We start from the raw sequence: 25,304 nt of genomic DNA, 5'->3' as shown, positions 1-25,304 counted from the left end.
TGTGTGTGTGTGTGTGTAGATGTATATCCGTACATGTATGTATGTATGTATATACACACGTATACGTATACATATACATGTATATACATACTAACATTAGCTGTTGTTAGACAAGACAGGCAAAACATCAAGCATGAAACAGTGGCCCAGAGACAGAAGTCTGTTTATAAAGTCCCTACATTGTCTCCACTAAAAAAGGAGCAGACGTTCCAAAGAATATGCCCAAAGTTATCTTCCAAAATTAACTGTGTGCGCGCTAACACAGACACCAGACAGAGGGTAACCGAAGCCCCAGCTTTAGATACTGTAACAAGACACAAGAGTACAGCCTGAGAAGGCTGCAGGGTGAGTGGGCAGCAAAGAGCTCGGCTGATGTGGTGCTTATGCCCTGGTTTGATGTCAAGGAACGTAAAACAGGAGTAACAAAAGTAACAATGCTAACGGTTCTTAGGTCGGTTGGAACTTATTAAAAAGCTGCATCTCCAAATGGTCCCTGAAGCCATGGAACAATCTTCGTAAGGCAGTCACAAAACATTCCTACTCGCTGTACAGACCACTGGTTCTCAGCCTTCAACACTGGGACCTTTTAACACAGTCCCTCATGTTGTGGTGACCCACCCAGCCATAAGCTTATTGTCACAGCTGTGATCCGCCACTGTTATGAATCATAATGTGCCTATCTGGAAGGCGATCCACTACCACAGGAGTCGAGCCCCGCAGGCTGAGAGCCACTGGTATAAAGGGGTGAAAAGGACGTAAGAGCACATCTCAGGGGAACAACACTTTCTGTCCAGGAGCGTCAGCTCTGAAGAAGAACGTCTACACTCGAGGGTAAGGGGCATGCGCTGCCTTCTGCTTGTTCAGAAAATACATATGAAAAGCCTCCTGTGGGCCAACCCTGCTAAGCTCCAGTAGATGCCGAGCACAGAGTAGTAAACAGACATTACAGGGTCCCCATTATCTAGGAAGTTAAAGCCTAGAGTTTGGGACTCTTCACATCAACATACATAGTTCACACAGTACTCACTATGCACAGTAACACAGCAAAGTTCTGAAAAGAAGCTGGGAACCTGTAGCCACAGCCCTATTCAGTTCCAACAGCTCACCTCAAATATATCCCTCACTCAATCTGGGCCAGGAAGGAAAACAGGGCCCTACAGTTGGCTCCTTAACAGCACTCAGTGTCCTAGACCCTACATCCTAAAACAGTATGCTGAACCTGGGGGAAAGCCAACGTTTTCTGATGTTCCTCAACATCAAAGCAGCAGTGTGCCAGAGAAATCTCAAAAGTATTGGTGTTGTAGTTTATATTGCAATTTTCAAGTCTCCGTTGCCTTTAGCCTGTTCTCAGGCCACGGTGCTGCGTTTAGCAGTTGAAGAGAGTAAGAGACCATTATGCAGAAAGAGAGACTGATGACTACGGTGCCCCCAGCTTCTTCTCAAGGAAGGCAAGGTCTACGCAGGTGAACTGTCATGGTGAGAAAGGCTGCCTTCAAGTTGTCTGAGGGACACTCCCTCATCCCTCACACTCACCGTGCCAGTTGGACTTTCAAATATCCCAATCTTGCCACCTTCCAAAACCTTGTAGAGCTCTGCCATGAAGTCTTTCTGGATAGGATAGGGCGGGAAGGGAAAAGGAAAATGGATGCCACCAATCTCCTGGTTTTCGTCAGCCATTGCCCTAGAGGAATAAAGAATGAACAAATGAACGAATGAGGGAGGAAGGGAGGAAGGAAGAGGGAGGGGGGGAGGGGGGAAGGGGAGGGGGGAGGGGGAGGGGAGAGAGAGGGGGAGAGAGGGGGAGGGAGGGGGAGGGGAGAGGGGAGGAGGGGGAGGGAGGGGGAGGACAGAGGGGGAGGAGAGAGGGGGAGGGAGGGGGGAGGAGAGAGGGGGAGGGAGAGGGGGAGGGAGAGGGAGGGGGAGGGAGGGAGAGAGAGGGGGAGAGAGGAAGAGGGAGAAATCTATTACTTTTCTCATGAGCTATGCAGTGGCTTTAAGTCTACTTAATCCACAGCAGTTTTCTCACTAGTCACACAATTTCCCTTTGGATTCTACATTTTCTGGCCAGCAGAGACCATGACTATACCAAAACCATACAATCCATAAAATGATGCTGATCGGATACTGTTTTTGTAGGATCCAGCCCCGAAAGGCCTTGAGATGAGCCTCCTGTGCTGCTGCTAGATGCCCTTCCAATAGTAAGGCTTTCCCTGCCCAGGTGAGTGCTGTTTGGAACCCAGCTGCCCCTTGGGAGTCCTTCTCCAGCGATCTTCTCTAAGGTCTCTGCAATGGGTCATTCGCATGCCCAAGCTGCCTCACCTGCTCCTACGAGGAAGGCCTAGAAACCTATGGGAAATGACCCGGAATGACCAAGACTAACTCCACAAGGTGCTAATTCACATCCATAGCAGCTCACATCTGCTTTTCTTCATCTCTTTCAACACAGGCAGCGCCATCTATTGACTACTGTTTCTGGCCTTGAAACACAAGAGCTTTCTGGGGCTCAAGGGTAGAAAGCTTACTAGGAAATGGAGACTCCCTGGCACCTTAACACCCCTAAAAAACAGCCATTTAGTTCCAGACTGGAAGAATGCTTTTCAGAGCCACCAATCTGACTAGACTGGCTTCCCAATACTAAGTCTATGCTGTGCACAGCAGTCCCTTCCCCTGGCAGGCCAAGGGCTCTCAGCTCCATGCGTTTTCATTCCTGTCTCCTCTTCTGAAACGCTTTTTCTCTGCCATCTCTTGGCCATCTGGAGGAAATACTCATCCATGCCTCTTTTCTTGAGATGTAACTGGACAGGCCTATCTGTTCTAAGTCCAAACAGTAAGAACCCTAAGACCCACTTTATTATTAATAAACAGAAACCTTTTTTTTTTAACTACACTGTGCTAAAAGACAGTGATAGTGTCAATCCATTTATGAGAGATGGTAGTTGCCAATGTGTTCCTCCAGGTATTAGGGAAAGAAAAACGACTACCCAGGTGGAGAAAGCACCGAGCAAAACAAAACAACAAAAACTAAAGGCCACACAACAAATTTAAGAAAATGCAGTAATAAAAAGAGCTATGCAACTGGAAAACCACTAAAACACGAAGAGAGGGTAAAGAAATGTAGCCAACAAGAGATGGAGAGATGGCGGAGTAGTTAAGAACACTGGCTGCTCTTCCAGAGGACCCAGGTTCAATTCCTAGCACCCACACAGCAACTCACAATTGTTTCTAACTCCAGTTCTAGAGGATCCAGACATACAAACTATGCATAAAATAGTAAAAGTAAGTTTTTAAAGGTAACCACAGATTCTGAGCATCTAACATGTGTTAAGCACTCTTCAGAGCCCCCACCCCACCCCCTTCTTAATTTCACTTAACCTATCACGGATATCATGACAGAACTGCTGGCTGGAGACACTGCTCACTAGTGGAGCCCTCGCCTAGCAGCTGCCCAGAGCTTAATCTACAACCGAAAGCGGCTGGGTGTTAAGGAGTAAGTAGCATTAAAGAAGAAAAAGTACGCATTTAACCCAGGTGCGAAGCGCTCTGCTATGGTCAAGCTCACCTAAGTACAACAGAGAACTTAGCAAGGCTAAACAGGAGATTTCCTGAAATGATGCACTCGGAGGTGAAGAATGTCGCCGTCTGGGAAAACCAGGAACCCGGGCTGCGGGCAGGCAGGGAAACCCTGTACATGAGAACTGCAAGCTAGCCGGGATTTCAGGACAGGGTCCTGCATGCAGGGACCATGTATTTATTATTTAATCCTACTTTTATGCCACTTCCATCAAAATGTGGTCGACTTCCCGAACTTCCTCAACCTTAAAAAAAAGGGGGGGGGGGCAGTGCAGCCGAGAATGCAACAGTATGGTCCCTGAGGCACACTGCCAAATTGGATCTCAAGTTCATTATCAGTCAACCTGTGTCTTCACCTGACTTCACTATATACAATAACCCCTGAAAATCGTTTAAAACAGACTCTCTACATTTTAGAATCCAACCTGTTACGTACACTCACCGAAGGCGCCACTATACTTGGGCTGCCACTCGCTCCAATCCATCCCACGCCGCCTCCGCCCCCACGTCCGGCCGTAGGGCGCGCTCGGCTAACCCTGCCCCCTGGCAGCCTCCTCGGCTTCCGCCTCCGCTCGAGTGTGCCCTTCTCACCTCTCTGCCTTCGGTCGCAGCGCTTCTCCCACACAGCACCGAACTCGATCGCCACCGCAGGACCGCCTCACTGAGGCCGGCAAGCGAGCCTGGCCGCCGCGGCTGAATTTAAACTGCAGTTTCACTGAAGGAGCATGCGCGCACGCAGAAAACCCTCCACGTGGCCACGCCCCCGAGCCACTGCGCCTGCGCGCTGCCGCTCAACCGCGGGCCTTGTGCTTCAATATTGCCTGGATTAGAACTGTGTTTGAGCTTTGATCTAACCTTCCATATTAGTTTTTTTGTATTACCGGCTATTGGGGGTTGTTGTTGTTGTTTCCCCAGAAATATTGCGCTTTTTAAAAAATTGTATTTATTTAATGTATGAGTGCTCTGCTGCATATACATCCGCAATTGCCCGAAGAGGACATCAGATCTCCCTAAAGATGGCTGTGAGCCAGAATGTGCTTGCTGAGAATTGAACTCAGGACCTCTGGAAGCGCAGCCAGTGTTCTTAACCGATGAGCCATCTCACCAGCCCCCAAGATTCAAATAGATTTCTCAAAGAATGTTAAATGTAGAAAAGAGAAACTATCAAATATCAGATGTATACAAGCCACTAAGTACTAAGAGGGTTTTTGATGAGGTCATTCATCATGCATGTATTTATGTTTCCTCCTTACTATAGATATTGAATCTGTTTCACAATCATGACAAAGGTGTACTACTATGGTGATTGTTTTTAGAAACTGTTCCTGTAGTGTAACGCAGAATTAAAAAAAATTGACAGGCTCTGGGGAACAGTAAGTCCATTGAGATTTGGTTTTCTGTCACTAGTTACAAAAGCACACACAGCACGGGAGGTGTAGCAATTGGTCACTATAAACGTCTCTGTTTATTGCACTAGGGACACTGAACATGATCCATTTTCAGAGGCTGTGGCTAAAAATCCTAACCACACCCTCAAGCTTGGTGCCCTTCTCGCTCTTTTGCAGAGAGATGTAAGAAAGATTAGTTCTTTGCCCTTTAGTGTCCATTTTATAGGGAGCCTGGCAGTTGTGGGATTTAGTCCCCAGTGGGATCTGTGAGCCTTTGATTATTCTGTTGGTTCTGTTGTCATCTATACATATGCTTGAAAGGCTCAAGACAGAGCTTGCAGTAGAAGAGGGAGAAGGGCTATATGTGATTTCGCTTCTAGCTCCTTAACCCCAATTCCGGGCTCTGGGACTGAGTTACTGTTCCCTAAAGTTTGATTGTATCAAGTTTCAGAGTGGAGGGCTATGTCTGATTATCTCAGCGCTCTCTCTCTCTCTCTCTCTCTTCCCAAGACAGGGTTTCTCTGTGTAGCCCTGGCTGTCCTGGAACTCCCTCAGTAGACCAGGCTGGCCCCAAATGCAAAGATCCACCTGCCTCTGCCTCCTGAGTGCTGGGATTAAAGGCCTGCACTGTCTGGTGAAAACCCAGGATCTTAAGCAGTCCTAAGACTCAATGTTCTTAGGGCCTCTGTTTGGAAAGCATCGTCTTGTCCCTGTAGATATTCTAAAAACCAAAAACAGGACTGGAGAGACGGCTCAGCAGTTAAGAGCACTGACTGTTCTTCCAGAGGTCCTGAGTTCAATTCCCAGCAACCACATGGTGGCTCACAACCATCTGTAATGGGATCTGATGCCCTCTTCTGATGTGTCTGAAGACAGCGACCTTGTGCTCACATAAATAATTCTTTAAAAAAAAAAAAACTGAAAAAAGAAAAAACAAAAAAAACCCACCCCCTCCCTGGTGGTCTAATGAGTAGGTTAGGTGCTTTCATGATGCAGCCATGTTTTTAGTCCACTCAGGAAGCCTTCTCTTCCTTCCTCTTTGTTTTCTTCCCCATTTCTCAATCTTGCCATCTCTCTGGACTTTAGTAGTATCAGAAAACAAACCAGGTGGGTCAGGTGCTGATGACCCGCGTAGGCCTGGCTTGCCCAGTTTGGATTAACAGTTCCCCTCCAGTGCTGCAGCATGGCTGGAAGCCATCTGAAGGGGCCCTGCTCTTCTCTGTGGTCTGCGGAAGGATAACCAGAGGGAAGGATAACTACTGATGACTTGGCTTGGTAGACAGTGCTCTCTTCCCTGCTGGGGCTGAGGCCCCCGTGGAACAGAGAAGTGGGCAGCCAAGACATGCTCAGGATTTGGTTCTTCAGCCTGGACTGGGTCTCAGCTGAAAGACAAGTATGTGGTGACACTGGACTCAAGAGAAAGATAATTTACTACATCACACCCTTTCAAATACTTCCAGCGGTTCGGAGAACAGGGGAGGGCTGAGGAGGAAAACCAAACTTAGAAGAATGGGAGTCTTGTACCTTCCCTTTGACTATCGGACTGTCACTTTCCCTTGGGATCTCATACTAGGAGGAAGATGGAGGCTCCCATGCTAGACAGAGGGGAGCCTGTCTCCATACAGCTCTGACTTGCCGTGATGCACAGGGCCACATTTTAACTCCTTACCATTTACTTAAACCTGAACCTCATCTTAGGACTCCAGAGACAGACTTGGCAGCTGTGGGGGGTATGACTGGGTCTCCCCATTCTCTTCCCAGTGGAGTCACGTTGGATACACCTCCCTTATGTACTTTTCCCTACGATTTAAGTGACCTGTTCAGGGCTGAGCCCAGCCTGTTAACCATTGTGGTAACAAACTGTGTCACCCCTAGGCTGGGGTGGCAAGGCCCTGCACTGACTGTACATTGTCCCCAGCCTCACAAGAGAATTTGGGCAGTATCTCCATCTACTTCATCTTCTCTATGACTTCATTGCTGGCCCAGGCCCAAGAAACCTGGCCTTGCTGCAAAGCAGGGACACCAGCCATCTCCTGTGAACTCCAGGTTGCCCTCCCCCAGCCTCCAACCCTGGCCCAGGTGAAGAAGCTCAGTATCAAGGTTGTCAGCCAGAGGTAAGCCTGCTGCTGGGAACTGATAACCAGCTCAAGGAATAGGGATGTGACCTGCCATATTTCCCATGTGAGGGCAGAGGAAGGGAAGTTACCTGATGGTTACCGACTGTGCTAAGGTACATGTAACTCAGAGCCTTGCCCTGAGTCATGACCCTGGTAGGGCTATCAGATACCAGAGAGGCTGCTGCTGGCATGTGTCTACCCTCCTGCCCTGGCATACCTGTGGTCTTAGTCAGGGTTTCTATTCCTGCACAAACATCATGACCAAGAAGCAAGTTGGGGAGGAAAGGGTTTATTCAGTTTACACTTTCCACATTGCTGTTGATCACCAAAGGATGCAGGACTGGAACTCAAGCAGGTCAGGAAGCAGGAGCTGATGCAGAGGCCATGGAGGGATGTTCCTTACTGGCTTGCTTCCACTGGCTTCCTCAGCTTGCTTTCTTATAGAACCCAGGACCACCAGCCCAGAGATGGTACCACCCACAAGGGGCCTTTCCTCCTTGATCACTAATTGAGAAAATGCCTTACAGCTGGATCTCACGGAGACACTTCCCCAACTGAAGCTCGTTTCTCTGTGATAACTCCAGCCATGTCAAGTAGACACACAAAATCAGCCAGTACACCTGCCATTCTGGTTTCCACACCCAGTGCAGGGAGAGCATCCTTGGTCTTGCCTTCTCTGAGTGTACAAGGTTCAGTCTGCCTTTCCCTCCCAACAAACCCTTGGTAAACGTTCCTGAATGTGCAGTTTCACCCAGAGAGAAGGTCTTCTGACACCCTGTGGCACCCCCGAGTGGTCCCCAAGTGGCCCATATCCCAAAGAGACACCAGGAGCAAATCTCGATTATCTTGAGGAAACTGCAACTACCCAGGGCAGTTCAGCCTGAGATCCGCCCGCCCGGCTCAACAAGGCCTGGATCAATGTCCTGCTGGACTTCAGGCTGGAGACCAGGCTTGGCTGAGGACAGAGCCTGGTCCATCACAGGAGGCCTCTGTGGAGGCAACATCTAAACCGCAGAGACCCACATTTTCAGGGCTGTGTTCACAGGGACCTCACACCAGTTTCAGTTCCTAACTGCAGTTCTGTCCCTCCTGAGTCCTTCACAGGTCCCCCTCCCCGGTTTGCCTCCAAGCCCTCCCTGTGGCTTGCAGTCCCTCCTGTCCTCAGCCACCTCAGCAAACAGCAAGGCATTTTTCCAGTGGAAAGCTACCCCTCCCTCTGTCCCCTGCGGACCTCATCCCCATTTGCCTTGATCCCAGAGAAAGACGTCCATTCCCCCAGTCATCCTGCACCATGCCTCAGCACACCTGGGAAAAAGGACAGCTCCCACTCTCAGAAGCCGCAGCCCGCATGGCTACTCTTCATTTATTAAAGGCCACTGTTGGCTTGGGTTCAGGTCTACAGTTACTTTCTTTATTCCGCCGTGTTGCTGTTTTCTCTCAGGATCCTTTGAAGGAAGAAGCTCTTCAGCAAAGCCAGCAGATGGCTCATACAGTCCCGACTCCATGAAGAGGAATTAGGCACAGGCCTGGGACACCTGCCCAGCCCCCTGCACCTCCTTGGGCAACAGGCCCTGAAAGGCCCCAACTGGCCGAGGAGCCCCTGCCAGCTGCTCTGCCATGTGGGAGAATGGCCAAAGCACTCTTAGGACTCCCAGTCCTCCTCATCCTCGTCTCCTGCCGGCTGCTGTGGGGGTGGCAGCGGTGGGATGGAGTCTGACATTCGAGAGAAGGCTCCTCCAGGTCCCTCACTGGTTCCAGTGCTAGGTCCCTTTCCAGAGATACCTGGGAGGGAGAGGCAATGAGACAGACAGACAGGCAGGCAGGCAGACAGACAGGCAGACAGACAGTGAGGTACTACTTCACCAGCCCCTGAAGATGGATAATAGGTAAGGTGCCTACCTTTGCGCCTCATGACAAGTTTGTTGAAGAGATCTGACATCAAGTCCCCACCTTGGCTCGTGGCTCTCACTGAAGTTGGAAAAGTGGCAGGTGAGGAGAGTATGAGATCAGGGATTGTCACATACTACAGGCTCACTCACCCCCGTCAGCACACCCACACCTGCTCTCCAGCCATGTGCTGATCATAAGCTCTTAGAGCTTTGCTATGCTGGTGGGGCCAGTTCTCAGCCTCACTGTACAGAGGAGGACACAAGCTCAGAGAGGCCAGGCTGTTGGTATTTGGTCACAAAGCAAGCTAGAAGAAGACCCAGGATGTAAACCCAGGACCTGTGAGTGCTGGGGTACTAAGACTTTACACACAGATTAACCAGGATGCCTGCAAGGATTACTGGCAGACATAAAGCCTTGTCCTCAGGCTGGGGACAGCCTCCAGGTCCTGTCGCAGAGGACCTCAAGTTCTTGCACACTTCTCTGGACAATACTTGTCAAAGGTTCTACTTTCTCATGGTTTTACCTGGGAGAACTCAAGACAGAAAAGCTTCCTGGGGACCCATAGCACCACCCAGAGGGACAAGGATAGCTATCAGGGTAGCCACAGGGACTTTTGGTGGGTTGACAAGGAGCCTGGCTACTGCAACATCCTCGGTCCCCCCCTCACCTTGCTCCTGCTCCTTCTGTTTCTTCTTCTCCAGTTTGCGCTCCTTCACGCTGCGTAGCTTGGCCTTGCCAATGCCCCCAGCTTGGCGGATGGACTCGAGCAGAGTGGCCCGGCCACTGGAGGGGTCAACCACCTCCTTAGGGGCTCCCTGAACAGAGGCTGTAAGGAGAAAGGTAAAGGGCTGCTCAGCATTGCAGGATTGGGAAAGGCTGCCCAGCCTCAGGCTGCAGGTTATCTCAGGATCCTGGCAAATAGAGGGGAAGCCCGGCTGCTGTAGCTGCAGCCCCAAGGACTATTCAAAATGGTCTTGGATTCTGCAGACAATGAGCTAAGGGGCCTTTGCCCAGGTATCTCTCCCCCCTCTCCAGCCCTGTTGTGATGTCACCCTGCAGTGACAGACCCTGTGAGTCTGATATTCTGAGTGTTCTGACTCGGCACCACAAGCCAACAAGGATTTTTCTACTCCTTTAAGTGGCTGGAGACAGGCTGAGAGATACAATGTGAAAGTTGAAATTAGGTTTGTTATAGACCCCTTTCCCACTGGCTTAACTAAAAACAGGGCACAACGCCTTTCCAAAGCTCCCTGAGAGTCAAACCCCCACAACTCTGTTCAGCACAGAAACACTGTATCAACCCCATAAGACAACCAGACTGAGAACTCTGTCGATCCCAGACCCAGGAACATGTGACCTACAGAGAACTCTTCGGGGACCAAGGCAAGAGAAAGCTGGGGGTTCTAATGAGAGCCAGTCATGGGCACCCCATCTGCACTGCCTACCTGTGTGGGCCATGCTGCTGCTAGAGTCTTCTTCCCTGGCAACCTGGCCAGCAGCAGTTGCCATGTCAGGGAACATCGGTGGCTGTGGGGTACTGACCAATGCTGTGGGAGCTGGGGGAGGTGGCGGCGGTGGGGGAGGAGGCGGGGGCGGTGCTGCCAACAGTACTTCATTCTCTAGCTCTATGAGGAAAATGAGAATGCAGTGTGGGTTGAGGAAGAACTCAGCAGGGACTGCCTGGCTCAGTTCCATCCTCTGGAACCTGGCTTACCTGGCTGGAGAGGTTCTGCCACCTCTGTGTGGAAGGCAGGCAACTCTGGGATAGCACCAGGAGCAGACGGGGCAATGCCAGGGCCCAAATCCGCACTGTACATCAGGTCGTCTGCGACGCCGGGTAAATCGGGTAGGTAGGATGGCACGTCGATCTCAGGAACCTGGCCCAGGTCTGGCACGTAGAAGTAGTTTTCTGGAGCCTGCAGGGACAGGTGGTACAGGAAATGGGATGGCTCTGCTGGAGCACGGGGCCCACACTGAGACCGTGGGGCAGGCAGCACACATGGACCCACAAAGCTGGGTAGACAGAAGCTTAGTAGAGCCCTCCGTGGAATAGGACCACTAGCCTGCCTAGGTACCCCCACACCCACCTGCCGCTCCAGCTGTTCTGTCTGGCACCCCCACACCTACCTGCCGCTCCAGCTGCTCTCTCTTGCTGATAGACAGAGGGGCATCGAACAATTTCTCCTCCTCTGTGCCCAGCATCGTGTGCGTTTTTGTTACTGCACCAGCCAGAGGGTCCAGGAAAACATACTTCTTATACCTGTGGAGTGGGCTAGGATCGGGAGGCTATCCCCTGTCCCGGGTCCAGGGAGGTTCCCGACCACCCCTCCTACTGCACTGGGGAAACATTTCATCCTTTGGATATCCACTCATAGAAGCCCAAGCAAGTCCTGAGGACTGCATCAGGCTCAGGTCCCCGAAGCTACTTAAGCAGGGTTCCCCTCCCTCCCTCCGTCCCTCCCCTCTTCCCGCTAGCTATCTCCTGGCCGTACAGATTCTCTGTGGTGTTGAAGAGCAGCAGGGAGCTGATGGAGCTGATGTTGCTGGGAAGACCCCCAAGTCCCTCCTCAGCTTCATCCTCAGGCTCCGACTTGGTGTTCACACACACGGGAAAGTATTTCAGCTTCTCCTGAGGCAGGATCAGAGTGGATGAGTGTCAGTCCTATGCTTAGTGACCGAGCACCATCCTGACCATAATCCTTATAGGGAACGAAATCTGTGGTCAGCCTTCATTCCCTGCCTCCCAGCACCCATGGCATCCAGAGGAACATGCTGGTAGCTTTCAGACCTGCAGAGCCCGCTCATCCAGTGGGCGGTGCTTGCTCTGGATCCTGTAACGGGGTCTTCTCTGCAGACCAGGGTCCAAGGCGCCAGTAAAGATGGAGCCGTATTCCTGCAGGTGCTCTGGTGCTGGGTACTTGGCACTAGAAAAGACCTGTGGGTACAGGAACTCTGGGGCCCAAAATATTCAAGACACCTTAGAGATCATATAGACGGGCACTAAAAGTGGGGTGGCCGTGGACGGGAGGAAAGTGAGGTGTGGCTGAACCGCAGGCGTATAGGAAGATCAATGCGCCAGCCACAGAGCACAGAAGTCATGGCCTACCTTGATGGCCTTCTTACTGCCCTTGATCTTCTCTATCTTAGCCTGGGCCAAGGAGACCCTCTCACTAATGGCCTGCAGCTGGCGCCGACTCAGCTCTACTCGTCGGGAGATCCTACCAAAGGAGAAATGTAGAGATTGAGGTTGGCTTCAGGTCCTGTGGCCCCTGTACACCTGTGCCAACATCATGCCTGAGCTTTGCCAAGCCCTGCCGTAAGTGCTCAATGCAATATAGCCTGCCTATCTGGCTGGTCTTAGTGCTGTTGTTCACGTGACCTCTGTCTGCCCACAGGTTATTTTATCATAGCAACAGGGAAAGTAAGCACCACAAAGGACAAGAGGTCAGAGGTCCTCTGAGTATGACATTTCTACCAAGGCTCTTCAGGGGAATAAAGAGATGGCCAGGAGAGTTTCTAGGTCCCCTGTACTGCGTCTCTGAACAGGACCCACATTCCCCATGAAGCCAGGTAGACCCAACCTCTGCAGGGCTTCACTGACCAGGCATCTACCATGAGACTGATGGACCACTTCACTGTCAACCCTCAGCCCATTTGTTCTCAGCTCCCCCCACAGAGATAACTGGTGCCTCTCCGCACTGTAGCAACCCCCTAGAGTGTGCTGGCGCTGATGAATGTCCTCCACTCTCTGACAGCTCTGTAACCTGCTAATAACTCAGACAAGACTTATTAAGGCTGACTCCTCTTGGAACCCTGTCTTCGCCAGGTACCACTCAGGGAGAAGGAGAAGCAGGGAGGAAGTAGAGACAAGGGAGAGGGTAAGGAAGTAACCAAGAGAGAGGGAATGAAGCAAGAGAAAAGGAAGGAAGAGGCAGGAAGAAGGGTGGAAGAGAGCAGGAGGAGGAACCGGCTGGGGCTGTGCTGGTCAGAATATCCACATAGTCACGGACCCTGCCTAGCTCCCCATGGACATCGATTCTGACTCCGTAGCTCTGGGGGACAGGTCACATTCTTGTGCAGGTATCTGAGGACATGGGTTCCCTACATAGAGAAAGGGCAAAGGGAAAAGTCCCACCCCACCCCCCACCCCACCTCCCGTTTGGCCAGTAGCATATAGCACAGCACATACAATTATGTAGGACACACTTAGTAATGATAATGAATGAGATTCGCTGGCTTGTCTTTACTGGAGTGTAACGGCTACCATTATCTTACAGCATATTCCCCCTGCTTATAGAAGTCTGCTGTTACTGGGTCAATGCAGCAGCGGTTCCATCCATCTCACTTTCACTGTGTGTGTCTTGGGAACATCAGGAGACACCTGCCGTGGAGGACCAGACCACCTGCATCTGTGGGGCACGCTATCTTTTCCCCACAGGGACAAAGCCATCGAGTGATTCACTCCTCAGCACACAGCTGGAGTTAAGGAAGGCACAACAGTTCTTAGGCCTCTCTCGGCCCAGTCAGAGTTATGCTCTAGCTGAAGAGCAACACCGCCACTCTCGGATCTACAGCTAGACCGAAGCACAGGGCCCTGTGCACCTAGCACTGAGTCGGTGAAGGACGAGATCTGGTGGGGAAGAGTCTGGAAATGCCACTGCCACCCACAGGCCCGCAGGAATCCCAAGGGGCTCCATTTCACAGTGAGGAGGTGGTGAACTCTCAGGCTGGTCTTTTCCCTTATACCCTTCCCACACTGGGCATTAGTTGGGTCATTAAAGAAGTAGTTTGCAGAAGGTACAGAGGGCTGCAGAGAATCCCACTTAGAAAAGGGGTGGCCCTCTCTCAGGTCAGCGTCGTAGCGGGTCCCACCTGCTGAAGATGTCTCCAGAGATGTTCTGTAGGTACTGCAGGGCATCTGCCACTTGCTGGATTGCCTCCTCTCGTCGCAGGTCGGGCTGGATGAGGGGCACTGCATAAAGCTGGCCCGCCAAGGAGCACTGGGTCTTCACCGGTGTCATGATGCCTGTGAGAAGGAACCAAGACGTCAAGAACACAGCCCCACACTCACCCCTCTGCCTATCAGCCATACTAGCACCTGAAGAGACAGAAGCAAGCTTGTTGTTCAAGGCCATCTTCTGATACAGACAGTTCAAGACCAGCCCGCACTAGATGAGAAACTACCGACGTGATAGGTAGAGAGAACCCACTTCAAAAAGCTGTCCTCTGACCCTCATATAGTTGACAAGACACACACGTATCTGCACAACATATATATGTTGTACACACAAACACACACACAATAATTAAATAAAATTTTTTGTAGAAAAGTCTCCATTACTCTTTTTAGGCAAGGCATATCCTAGAATGAGCTCTGGTGTAAGAATCAAAATTAGGGGACTGGAGAGGTGGCTCATCAGTTAAAAGCACTGACTGCTCTTCCAGAGGTCCTGAGTTCAATTCCCAGCCACGACATGGTGGCTCACAACCATCTGTAATGGGATCTGATACCCTCTTCTGGTGTGTCTGAAGGCAGCTACAGTGTACTCATATAAATAAAATAAGTAAATCTTTAGAAAAAAAAAAGAATCAAAATTAATGGTGACATTGTTTTATCTTTATTCAACTTATTTTCCAGTGTAAAATATACTATATCGCCACTACTAACACTAATTACTATTTGTAACTAACTATTCTTTTCACTAGCTAATAACAGCTACATACCTACAGAGCAAGTCTGTCAGTCCACCTCATTTCAACTACCATCTTCCTTCTCGCAGTGTCTGTGAATTTATCAGTGCTCCCAATTTTAATTCAGGAAATTTGGCCAAACAACATTTTCAACAGTAAAATACTTACCTTGTGCGTCATACTGGCTGCGAATCAATTATCTAATTCAAAATTGTTATCAATCAGTATGTTTGGTCATTTCATACACAAAAATGCAAACCATTTTAAGATCTGTGTGTGTGTGTGTGTCCCCTAACTGACAGACATCTTGCTTGATACCCTGCCCTGTGTTTACTCAGGGGGTCCTGATGTGAAGAGAAAGACAAGAGATTCTGCCCTGAGCCCCAGCTTCATACAGCATCGTTGCTCATGTTCACAATAAACTCTGGAACTAGGCATCGCTATTGCAAAGACGTTGATGGCTCTCACTGGAAAAGTCTGGAGTGTCACCGTGCAGGACACTCTGAGCACTAACCATCTCCACTGGGACAAGTGTCACTTCCAAAGTGAAGTTCAAGATAGGCCTGTGGACTACTGACATCCTTTCATGGTGTGGGTCATGTTCTGCCCCTCCCCTCTGCACCTTCTGCCCGTTATATACAATAATTCTGCCCTAAGTGCACAACACCTAGTAACCTCAGTGTCCATACTAGTAAGGGGGACTCATCATCTATGCAGGGGGATTTTCTGGTGATTCTGCTGCTCTGGGAACCCCGCATTCTGCAAGTAAACCCAGTAAACTCAGGGGTTCCCCCAAGGAACCCCTTTGATGGACTTGTACTTTGGGTTGTCATTTGGGGCCCTGTAAGGAGTGGGTAGATGCCTGTTTTCGGTCCTGCCCACAAGGGGAATTTTCCAAACCATCTAAAATGGATTGAAGGCCACTCTACTTGTGGGGGGAAATAATAAATAGCTCAGAAGTAAACGTAATTTACTGTAAGTCGTGAGTTTTGTTCTGAGACAAAAATAATTCCTCCCTCCAGCAAATGACTACAGTTCTACCTTGGCCTCCAATCGTTTCTGTTTATTTTTCACTTGTCATGCATGCCATGAATACATAAACATTCCTCTCTTATACATTCTTACACACACACATGCCTGTCAAGTATCTATGTTGACAGAGACCGTGCTTGTTGTTTAGCATAAGTGAAATGTTTCTAAGTGATCGGTGCTTAACCCAGATCACCAACCCCCCCCCCCCATATGTGCGTGTCACCAGTGTAATTCGTAATTTCGAAAGTGCTCAGCACAACCCACCCGCACCGTGCAAGTTGTCCTCCCACGCCCTGCTCCCCCTAATCTTCAGGAAGCCACGGGGCCTCTTCTCTGCAGCCGGAGCTGCAGGGTGTGGGAGGAGCGGCAGGCCGGATCCCTACATCGCCTTCCCGGTCCGTCCGGGCCCGTCCCGCCCGGGAGCCCTCACTCGCCTCCAGCCGGTGGGCGGCAGGGTCGCGGCCTCCTCCCGGTCCTGCGCTCCCAGTCCGCCCCTCGCCCACCCTGCACACTTACCCCAAGGCGGCGTCCTCACGTGAGCGTCCCCGCCCCCCGGTGACCCGCACTCCCAGGTCCTAGCGTCCACCACTGTAAGCTCGGCTCTCCGACTTCCGGCTCTCCGGGCTGCTGGTGGGCGGGGCCTAGACCAGGAAGCCGCCCCACACTCTGTGCTTAACCTTTCCTGTCTGGGAGATTCAGGTCTCTCCTGTTACCGGCTCCAAGAAACCCTCACACTACATATGCACTATATAGGACATCAAGTGGAAGTTCTCCAAACGCCCGCTCTGTTCCAGCCATGCATACTTCAGTGGCTTAATTAATCTTTTAGAAGATCCTACCTTTCCTGTGTTTACCTCTAAAGGTAAAGTCCCTTAGTCTCCAACTTAAAAAAAAAAAAAAAAATCAACGTAGAAGCGATCAGATACGGTATGATTTGACCTGGAGTACACAAGTTCTGCGTAGAAACAAACTGGAATATTGCTTACTAGGAATGAGAAAGCAGTGCTGTAGATGGACAGTCTGTGTGTGTGTGTGTGTGTGTGTGTGTGTGTGTGTTTTGAGAGTGTTGGGGGCAGATGAGTCTCCCCTACTACCGCATCCCTTATTCTAGTTTTCAGACAGCCTTCTTACCGGCAGCAAGCCAAAGCCGTAGGGCCAAAGAAGCCACAGACAGCCCACAGCTGATGAGCTCTTAGTCGGTCAGCAGCCACATAAGAATTGCTGACAGAAATCCACCCCACCCCACGGCCAAAAAACAGCTGGGAGCAGCACTAGGCCTGCAAAGATTGCCATAGCAACCAGGAAATGATTTTAAAGATGTATGTGTACAGGACCTGGAAAAAGAGCTCAGAAGTTAAGAGTACTAACTACTGGCGCAGGGGATCCAAGATAGGTTGCAACACCCACTTTGATCTACTCAGTCACCTGTAACTCCAGCTTCAGCATGATCCAGTGCTCCCTTCTGTCTTCTTTGGATACCCTTACACACACACACACACACACACACACACACACACCACATACAGGAAGACACAGTGGGCATGTCCAGGATCCTACATATTGCCAGGTTATGCAGGGTCTCTGTCAGTTAGTGTTGTGGCCATCTAATGTTGAAAGCAATGTGCCGTGGGGAAGTTGTGAGCTATGTGCTTGTGGGGGAGGGAGGGGCTCCCTCTTTGGCAGCTGGGGAGTCTTCTGGAAGGCAGAAAGCTCTTGCAAGCAGGGTTGGTAACAATGTGATAGGGAATAATCATACAAAGTTGTCCTGTCCTCTCGTGGGGTCTGGGGCAGTCCTCCTGCATCAGTCTTTACCATCTGAGGTCAGAGAGATGATGAAGGACTGGGTGGGTGCACAGCCTTCAGTGCCCTCACCCGGAGCCAATGCTGTTGTTGTGCCCGGCACACCTTCATCCCACTGTGGGAATGGGTTGGTTTAGGATCTCAACGATCGACAAGCTAGCCTCCCTAATGATGGTGAAATGTTTCCCTAATGGTGGTGACATGCTTCCCCAATGGTGGTGACATTCTCCTTTGCTTTCCTCCGGCTCCATGTTCAAAAGGTTTAAAGTTTGGTTGTTTTTTTTTTTTGAAACAATCATACTATATAGCCCTGGCTGTCCTGGAACTGGCTAAGTAGACCAGGCTAGCCTCAAGCTCACAGAACTCCACTGGCCTCTCTTCCCCAAGTCCTGGGATTTTAAAAGTTTGTACCTCCACACCGAGCTATATTTAGGTTTTTAAATTAATAGTCTGGTAACACACGTGCACGTGCACACGCCAAGACGTTTTGGCGTTTTTCTGGGAGATGTGTGTTCCCAGGCTGTTGTTCCCTAGCCAGAAAGTCATGGAGACTAGTTTATACGGGTGTCAAAACTGGGTACGGCTGTTGTTACTTTGGGTACCATTACAGCAGTTTCGATGGTGACATTGAAGGCATTCTGTCCTGGGTTAACCAATGGGAACACATCCCAGGGCTGTTCTTCCTGTCATCCCCAAGGAAGCAAACAGGCTTCTCTCAGCTCTCCTCTCTGATTGCAAAATGGTGTTCCTGCCAGTAGGCTATCCTGTGACAATCAGGCATGGACTTTTCTTTTCCAATCCAAACCCACTCTTTAGGAGGAGCCAAGTAAGCCTACCATCTGCTGTTTTGATAAGGGGATGGGAAGTGTGTGCACCCAGGCGTGGAGACCAATCACCTGGGCATATGGGGCAACTCACGTTAGGCACCTGAATCTCAGCAGATCATTCCATCTGACGAATAAGCCATGCTAGCCCTGCCTTAGCTTTTAAATGAGCGAGTTTAACAGGTAGCAGAAAAATATTAGAACAGCAGATAAGCAACTGGGGGCCGTGATCGGCAAAAAGTATCTGAGACAACTGGAAGAAGATGCTGGACATGTGTTGTTCTCCGTTCTGTTTTCAAGGTGTGATGGTCTGTATATGCTCTGCCCAGGGAGTGGCACTATTAGAGGGTGTGGCCCTGTTGGATTAGGTGTGTCACTGTGGGCTTGGGCTTTAAGACTCTTATCCTCCAGCACTTGGGAGGCAGAGGCAGGCAGATTTCTGAGTTCGAGGCCAGCCTGGTCTACAAAGTGAGTTCCAGGACAGCGAGGGCTACACAGAAAAACCCTGTCTCAAAAAACCAAACCAAACCAAACCAAACCAAACCAAGACAAACAAACAAAAAGACTCTCATCCTAACTGCCTGGAAGGGAATATTCTGCCAGCAGCCTTCAGATGAAGATGTAGAACTCTCAGCTCCTCCATGCCTGCCTGGATGCGGCCATGCTCCCACCTTGACAATACTGAATTGAGTCTTTGAGCCTGTAAGCCAGCCCCAATTAAATGTTGGTTTTTATAAGAGTTGCCTTGGTCATGGTGGCTGTTCACAGCAGTAGAACCCTAACTAAGACACATGGACACAGTATTTTTACTCTTGACTTGTTTTGGCTGTTCTGCCTCACCTTTCCCACAAGGTTGGAGGGACAATCCTGCATTCAGAGCTAGCTTCTCAGGGACTTCAAACAGCATGGTCAGCTTGATCTTTGTATCACAGTTGAGGAGATATGACCAATTCAGATGATAGTTTGCAAAATTGAGTTGAGGAGCACCGCTTTAAAGGAGCCTGTGGTGGTTTGAATAAAAATGCCCCCCATAGACTCCACTTCATAGGGAGTAGCCCTACTGGGAATTGTGGCCTTGATAAAGGAAGTGTGTCTCAGTCTCCTGCTGCTGCCTGCTGTACAGATGTTGAACTCTCTGCCCCCTTTTCAGCACCACATCTGCCTACCCTGTCACCATGCTTCTCGTTTTGTAATGGTAATGAGCTAAACTTCTGAACCTGTAAGACATCCCTAGTTTAATGTTTTCTTTTATAAGAGTTGCCTTGGTGGAGGTGTCTCTTCTCAGGGTCAGCTCTACTTCGCCCCAATGTGGCTTCAGTCTGACATCAGCCGCTGTTCTGTTGAACGTGTTCTCTGCCACCAGCCACCTGCTTCCTCCTCTGTTTGTCCCTGGTGTCTCCTCTGAAAATTGGCCGTTTTTGGTCTTTATCTGCCTTTCGCTTTCCTTGAAGACTCTGACCAGCATTTTTGTTCTTCAGGCTCTCCAGAATTCTAAAGCCAAGCCCTTAGCATAAGCCTGCCTTCGAGAGTGGGGCCAACCAAGGCTTACGCAACAGCAACATCCAGCTTCAATGTACATTTTGAAGGAATGGCAGGGCTGAGGCTACAGTAGCTCAGCTCAAGGGTTCCTCCAAGAAGCCCAATCTGTTCCCCCATTAGCACCGCCAGACACCAGCACTGGTAGAAAGAGTGAGGGCATAAGCTTAGAAACTATCAGACTTCATTTGCGTCTACACTGGGAGAGTCTAGCTAAGTTACTTAATGCTTTGACCCATTTTCCTCATTTACTACGATCCATTTGATAGGGATTAAATGAGCAGCCTGCAAAGAGGGCGGCACAGGAGTGGGGTGGTGCACGGGCTCTCGGCTTTAGTCCCAGCTCTTGGGAGACAGGCAGATGGATGGATCTCTGAATTCGAGGCCAGCCTGGTCTTGTGGATTAAGTTCCACGACAGCCAGGGCTACACAGAGAAAGCCTGCGCAAACCTGGTAAAACAAGTTCAATCCCTGGAATCTATATAGAGATGGAGGGAGAGTTGGACATGATGGTTCATGACAGCCTGGTCTACATATCAAGTTTCAAGATAGCCAGGGCTACAAAGAGAAACTGTCTCAGAGAGCGAGGGAGAGGGAGAGGGAGAGGGAGAGGGAGAGGGAGAAGGGGAGGGGGAGGGAAAGAGAGAAGATGGGAGGAGAGGACAGACTTCACAAAGTTGTCCTCGGACCTGCACACGTGACTGTAGCTGTTGTGACATGCACACAGTCACAAACCTATAAAAACTGTCTTTTGACTTAATAGATCTATATCCCATCTGCTTTGGAGATGCAAATTTAGAAGGGTGTGGTATTTATTACCCTTTGGGGATAGCGAAAGACCTGGGGTTAAAATATGATACTAGATTAAAATCTCCCTGAAGTGCTGAGCTCTTCTTCTCCACCAGGAGGCGCTCCTTCTCCTTCTAGGTAGAGGCCTGAGCCAGGCCTTTCTTCCTGGCTGCTTTGTGGTATGAGAGACAGCCCTCACATTACTATCCCAGACCTGCAAGGGTTTCTGCAGTTTGCAGCCCTTCGAAATTATTATGGTGTGAAAGCAACACAAACTCACCCAAATCTATCTCAGTACAGATGACAGCCCACAAAGGCTGCGAACCCGGATCATGCAGCTGACGAAGTGCAACAGGCTGGAAGTGTCTCTCCCAAGTGTTTCAGTTGCTCTGAACGTCTTCCAGGCAGCTCAGATGGTTTCTGCTTCTTCTAGGCAGCCGGTCTTTGCAGCTTGGCTTGTGGTGATGCAGCTGTCTGTGAGTCATTTCTGCTCCTGTAAGTAACCTCATTAAAACTCATTGGTTCACCAAGTTGGACTTAGATGGTAGTCATACCTTGGTCTCGCATGTATATTAGTGTTCTGTCTGCATGTATATCTGCATGCCAGAAGAGGACGCTGGGTACATTATGATGAGTGTGAGCCACCATGTGGGTGCTGGGAATTGAACTCAGGACCTCTAGAAGAGCAGTCAGTCCTCTTAAACTCTGAGTTATCTCTCTATCCCTGGGAGTTTCTTTTTTTTCCCTTCCTTCCTTCCTTCCTTCCTTCCTTTCTTTTTTTAAAGATTAAATTATTTGTATTTTTATGTATACACATCTTTTGCCTGCATGTATGTCTGTGTATCACTTGCATACCTGATGTCTGCAGAGGCCGGAAGAGTGCATCAGATACACTGGAACTGGCATTAGAGATGGCTCTAAGCTTCTTTGTGGTACGAGGAATGTAACCCCAGCCAGTGCTCTTAATCACTGAATCTCTAGTCCCCTCATTTAAATGTACAGCAACCTTTTGCAGATAATTTCAGAATCCACCCAAACCATGAGTGGCCGTTGGGGAAACAATAAAGAACCACTCTCCTTTGAGAAGCCACATTCAAAACCAGTACGACCTGGGTGACTCTTACACAGCCGAAGCACAAAGTACAGAACAACCTTTGCATGTCTCTGGGACACAGCTTCTCTGTGCTCTCAGAAAACACTTCCCAGGAGATTTCACCCCAGAGCTGCTGGTCTCTTCTCAATCACCGCTAACTTCTTAGCTCCAGCTAACCAGCATCCCACTAGTCCCGTCTATTTTTCACTCTTAAAACGAGAGCCACATGGCTAAAGCTGCCAAGCTCTGCTGCTTGCTGGGGCTGGAACTTGGCCTCTGTAGTAGAGTTCTCTGGAGTCACAGAACTTGCGGACAGTCTCTATACAATAAGGAAATTTGTCACGATGACTTAACAGTCTGTAGTCCAACTCCCCAGCAATGCTCAGGTGTGAATAGAAAACTCAGTAGTTGCTCAATCCCATAAGGCCAGTAGATTCCAACAGATCTGCTGGCAAGTAAATGCAAGCAGGCAGAGAAGAGCGAATCTTCTTGATTCCAATGTCTGTTGTATGTCTTCAACAGAAGGTGTGGCTCAGATTAGAGATGTGTACCACCATACCTGGATCTGGGACTTGTTTTTATGCCAAGATCCAGGTCAGAAACTTGTTTCCCTCAAGATCTGGGTCACAGGTGAGCCTTTTGACTCTGGATTGTAGTTCATTCAAGATATAGTTGACAACCAGGAATAGCCATTGCAGCCCCCTTGTATATATTACATTATCATCAGATTTCTGTTTTCCAACCCCTTCACTGCCTAAGCTTAGCTGTCCTCGAACTTGCTCTGTAAACTGACTTTGAATTCAGAGATCTGCATGCCTGTCTCGTGGGATTAAAAGTATGTACCACCACACCTGGACTTAACTTTTCTTCATCTAGAACTTGCTGTCCCAGGCAGGCTTGAACTCTGCTTGGCTTTATCTGCTGGGATTAAAGGTATCAATCACCATGCTTGGATCTAAATTTAGCTGGGTAGGATCTTGCCCCCAAATCCCTTAATCTGTTATCTCCTAGGACATAGGATTCGGTTCCATTTCACATCCTGGTGCCCCTTTAATACTCAAACTATATATTTTGTATTTTTCCTTTCTAAGCTTGTTATGCTTATTCAAAACACTCTTCATGAGACTCAATCAAAGTACAACGTCTATGATGGGCATTTCTGAGACTTCCTTTGTCAGTGCAAGTAATCTGAGTCTCTTCACCTTAACCTCAGGCAGACTCTTCAGACAAGGGCAAAAAAGCAGCCATGTTCTTCACCCAAATACTACAAAAACAGTCTCTAGGCCACAGACTGAAGTTCTTCTCCACTGAAACCTCTTGGACCGGGTCTGCACAGTCAAATCACTCACAGGAACAAAGTCTTCCATATTCCTACTAGGATGGCCCATTAAGCCTCACTTAAAACATTCCATGGCTTTCCAAATCCAAAGTCCCCAAATCCACATTCTTTCAAACAAAACAGTCAAGCCTATCACAGCAATACCCCAGTCCCTGGTACCAACTTCTGTCTTGGTTAGGGTTTTACTGCTGTGAACAGACACCATGACCAAGTCAACTCTTATAAGGACTACATTTAATTGAGGCTGCCTTACAGGTTCAGAGGTTCAGTCCAGTATCATCAAGGTGGGAGCATGGCAGCATCCAGGCAGGCATGGTGCAGAAGCTGAGAGTACTATGTCTTTATCTGAAGGCTGTTAGCAGAAGACTGGCTTCCAGGCAGCTAGGGCCTTAAAGCCCACGCCCACAGTGACACACCTACTCCAAAAAAGCCACACCTTCTATAGTGCCAATCCCTAGGCCGAGCATATGCAAACCATCACAATGATACAGACATGATTATCATAGTCCCGCAAGAGACTGGATAGGCAAACTATTTGCATTATACAAAGATTTTCATTCAACTAAAAGATTTATTGACTGCCTTTCATATGCTAAGTATAGTACAAGATGTTGAATCAAAGAAAATGGGGCCGGGCGTGGTGGCACACGCCTTTAATCCCAGCATTTGGGAGGCAGAGGCAGGTGGATTTCTGAGTTCGAGGTCAGCTTGGACTACAGAGTGAGTTCCAGGACAGCCAGGGCTACTCAGAGAAACCCTGTCTTGGGAAAGAAAAAAAGAAGAAGGAGGAGGAGGAGGAAGAGGAGGAGGAAGAGGAGGAGGAAGAAGAAGGAGGAAGAGGAGAAGGAGGAAGGAGGAGGAGGAGTATCAATGTCAGAGGAACTGGGTTTGGTGGTGGTGATTGAAAGGTGATGGCATGGGGTTGGTGAGATGGCTCAGCAGGTAAGAGCACCCTACTGCTCTTCCGAAGGTCCTGAGTTCAAATCCCAGCAACCACATGGTGGCTCACAACCATCCCTAACGAGATCTGACTCCCTCTTCTGGTGTGTCTGAAGACAGCTACAGTGTACTTATGTATAATAAATAAATAAATCTTTAAAAAAAAAAAAGGCTCACAACCATCTGAAGATCTGACGCCCTCTTCTGGAGTGTCTGAAGACAGCTACAGTGTACTTACATATAATAAATAAATAAATCTTTAAAAAAATAATAAAAAAATAAAAATAAAAAAAGAAAGGTGGTGGCATGAGAGTCATGAGTTCGAGACTAGCTTTGAAAGATCCTGACAGAATGTAAAAGGTCACAGAAGCCCTGAAATTGGCAAAATAAATTTCAGTGTTAGTAGAAGTAGCTTCACTGATTTAGAAAAAATAGAGGTGCACAATGCTCTGGCCGCTCCTTGAACCCGTGTATCTGCCAATGTTCTGACCGTTCCTTGAACCCAGGTGTGTGCCCACTGCTGCACCTCACTGTTTGTGATATTGGTTGCTGGGATAGAGTCGGAAAATCTCCCCAGCAACCACAGCTGGGCCAATCCTGAGTTACTGTACCTTCATTAAACTCTTTCCTTGTTTCCCTCCCATACCCATTTCTTGAGAAATCAATCCTTTTACATTGTTTAGATCTGGAAATCCCCTACTCCCCCACTTCTCCTTTCCCCCCTGAGGGCCTATAAAAACTGGGACCCCCTTTTCCCTTGGGGTCGACTCCTCTACCCCTGCATGGGATATGAGTCGTCCCAAGAGCTCTGGCTTTCCCAGAATAAAGCCTCATGTGGTTTACATCAAGCTTGGTCTCTTGTGAGTTCTTGGGGATCCGCTATTATCCCAAGACTTGAGTGAGGGTCTTTTAGCTTCACCTATAGCGAGTTTGGGACCAGGTTGGGCAACATGAGACTCTGAAAAGGCCAAAGTATTACAGCTGCTAATGATGGTGACAATATGTTTGGGTGCACACAATAAAACAAATCAGTAATGGGACCCGGATTATTTTTTCTTTTTCAGTATCTTTTCATTCCCTCAGAGAAGTACTGAAGCAAATTTATTAGTGGTAAACTAATACTGGAGATAATGCAATAGGAACTAAAGAATTTAGTATCATTGGTTAGAAACACTATTTCTTGAGTCGAATAATAATTTTTTTTTTTTTTTTTTTTGGTTTTTCGGGACAGGGTTCCTCTGTGTAGCCCTGGCTGTCCTGGAACTCACTCTGTAGACCAGGCTGGCCTCGAACTCA

At 49.1% G+C, this 25,304-nt stretch overlaps 2 protein-coding genes across 14 annotated transcripts in view; both read right to left on the bottom strand.

The window, feature by feature from the left end:
• Ddx11 (DEAD/H box helicase 11) overlaps positions 1-4,341 on the bottom strand; it is a 28,662-nt gene extending 24,321 nt beyond the window's left edge. For 3 of the 6 annotated variants that reach the window (XR_003952132.1, XR_385336.4, XM_006524410.4), the window contains exons 1-2: positions 4,162-4,341; positions 1,534-1,681 (exon numbers count right to left, since the gene is read on the bottom strand). Coding sequence is in view for 4 of the 6 variants with exons in the window: in XM_006524410.4 (XP_006524473.1) it covers positions 1,534-1,677 (144 nt within the window). In the remaining 2 variants the exon portion in view is untranslated. Of the gene's footprint in view, positions 1-1,533; positions 1,682-4,012; positions 4,130-4,161 lie in introns of those variants that run through there. The other 3 variants (NM_001348292.1, NM_001003919.2, XM_006524409.3) reach the window with 2 other exon arrangements.
• Positions 4,342-7,350: 3,009 nt separating this feature from the next.
• On the bottom strand, positions 7,351-16,325 carry Washc1 (WASH complex subunit 1). 8 transcript variants are annotated; one of them, NM_026833.1, is made up of 11 exons: positions 16,205-16,308; positions 13,838-13,991; positions 12,072-12,183; positions 11,754-11,900; positions 11,458-11,594; positions 11,093-11,225; positions 10,680-10,881; positions 10,411-10,590; positions 9,633-9,791; positions 8,975-9,043; positions 7,351-8,857 (listed from the first exon to the last, which is right to left on the bottom strand). In NM_026833.1, exons 2-11 carry the CDS (start codon positions 13,984-13,986, stop codon positions 8,718-8,720), a joined length of 1,428 nt encoding a protein of 475 aa, NP_081109.1. In that variant the 5' UTR covers positions 13,987-13,991; positions 16,205-16,308; the 3' UTR covers positions 7,351-8,717. The 8 variants fall into 8 exon arrangements, with proteins under 8 accessions (NP_081109.1, NP_001032846.1, XP_006524922.1 ...); NM_001037757.1 differs by having other exon boundaries at positions 16,123-16,209; XM_006524859.1 differs by lacking the exon at positions 16,205-16,308 and adding an exon at positions 15,953-16,198 and having other exon boundaries at positions 8,404-8,857.
• Between the last annotated feature and the right edge of the window lie 8,979 nt (positions 16,326-25,304).

The sequence above is a fragment of the Mus musculus genome, chromosome 17 (genome assembly GCF_000001635.26).
Source record: "Mus musculus strain C57BL/6J chromosome 17, GRCm38.p6 C57BL/6J".
NCBI lineage: Eukaryota > Metazoa > Chordata > Mammalia > Rodentia > Muridae > Mus > Mus musculus.
The sequence above is the reverse complement of the archived record's forward strand: the minus strand, read 5'-3'. Positions and strand labels throughout refer to the sequence as shown.

What these genes read in the sequence shown, in the direction of transcription:
- Washc1 (XM_030250021.1), bottom strand. Translation starts at nt 13,986, where the DNA reads ATGACACCGGTGAAGACCCAGTGCTCCTTGGCGGGCCAGCTTTATGCA. An exon ending in GGCAGAACCTCTCCAGCCAG is followed by an intron (nt 10,591 to 10,679) that starts GTAAGCCAGGTT and finishes TTTTCCTCATAG; the next exon opens with AGCTAGAGAATGAAGTACTG. An exon ending in ACAGAAGGAGCAGGAGCAAG is followed by an intron (nt 9,044 to 9,632) that starts GTGAGGGGGGGA and finishes TTCCAACTTCAG; the next exon opens with TGAGAGCCACGAGCCAAGGT.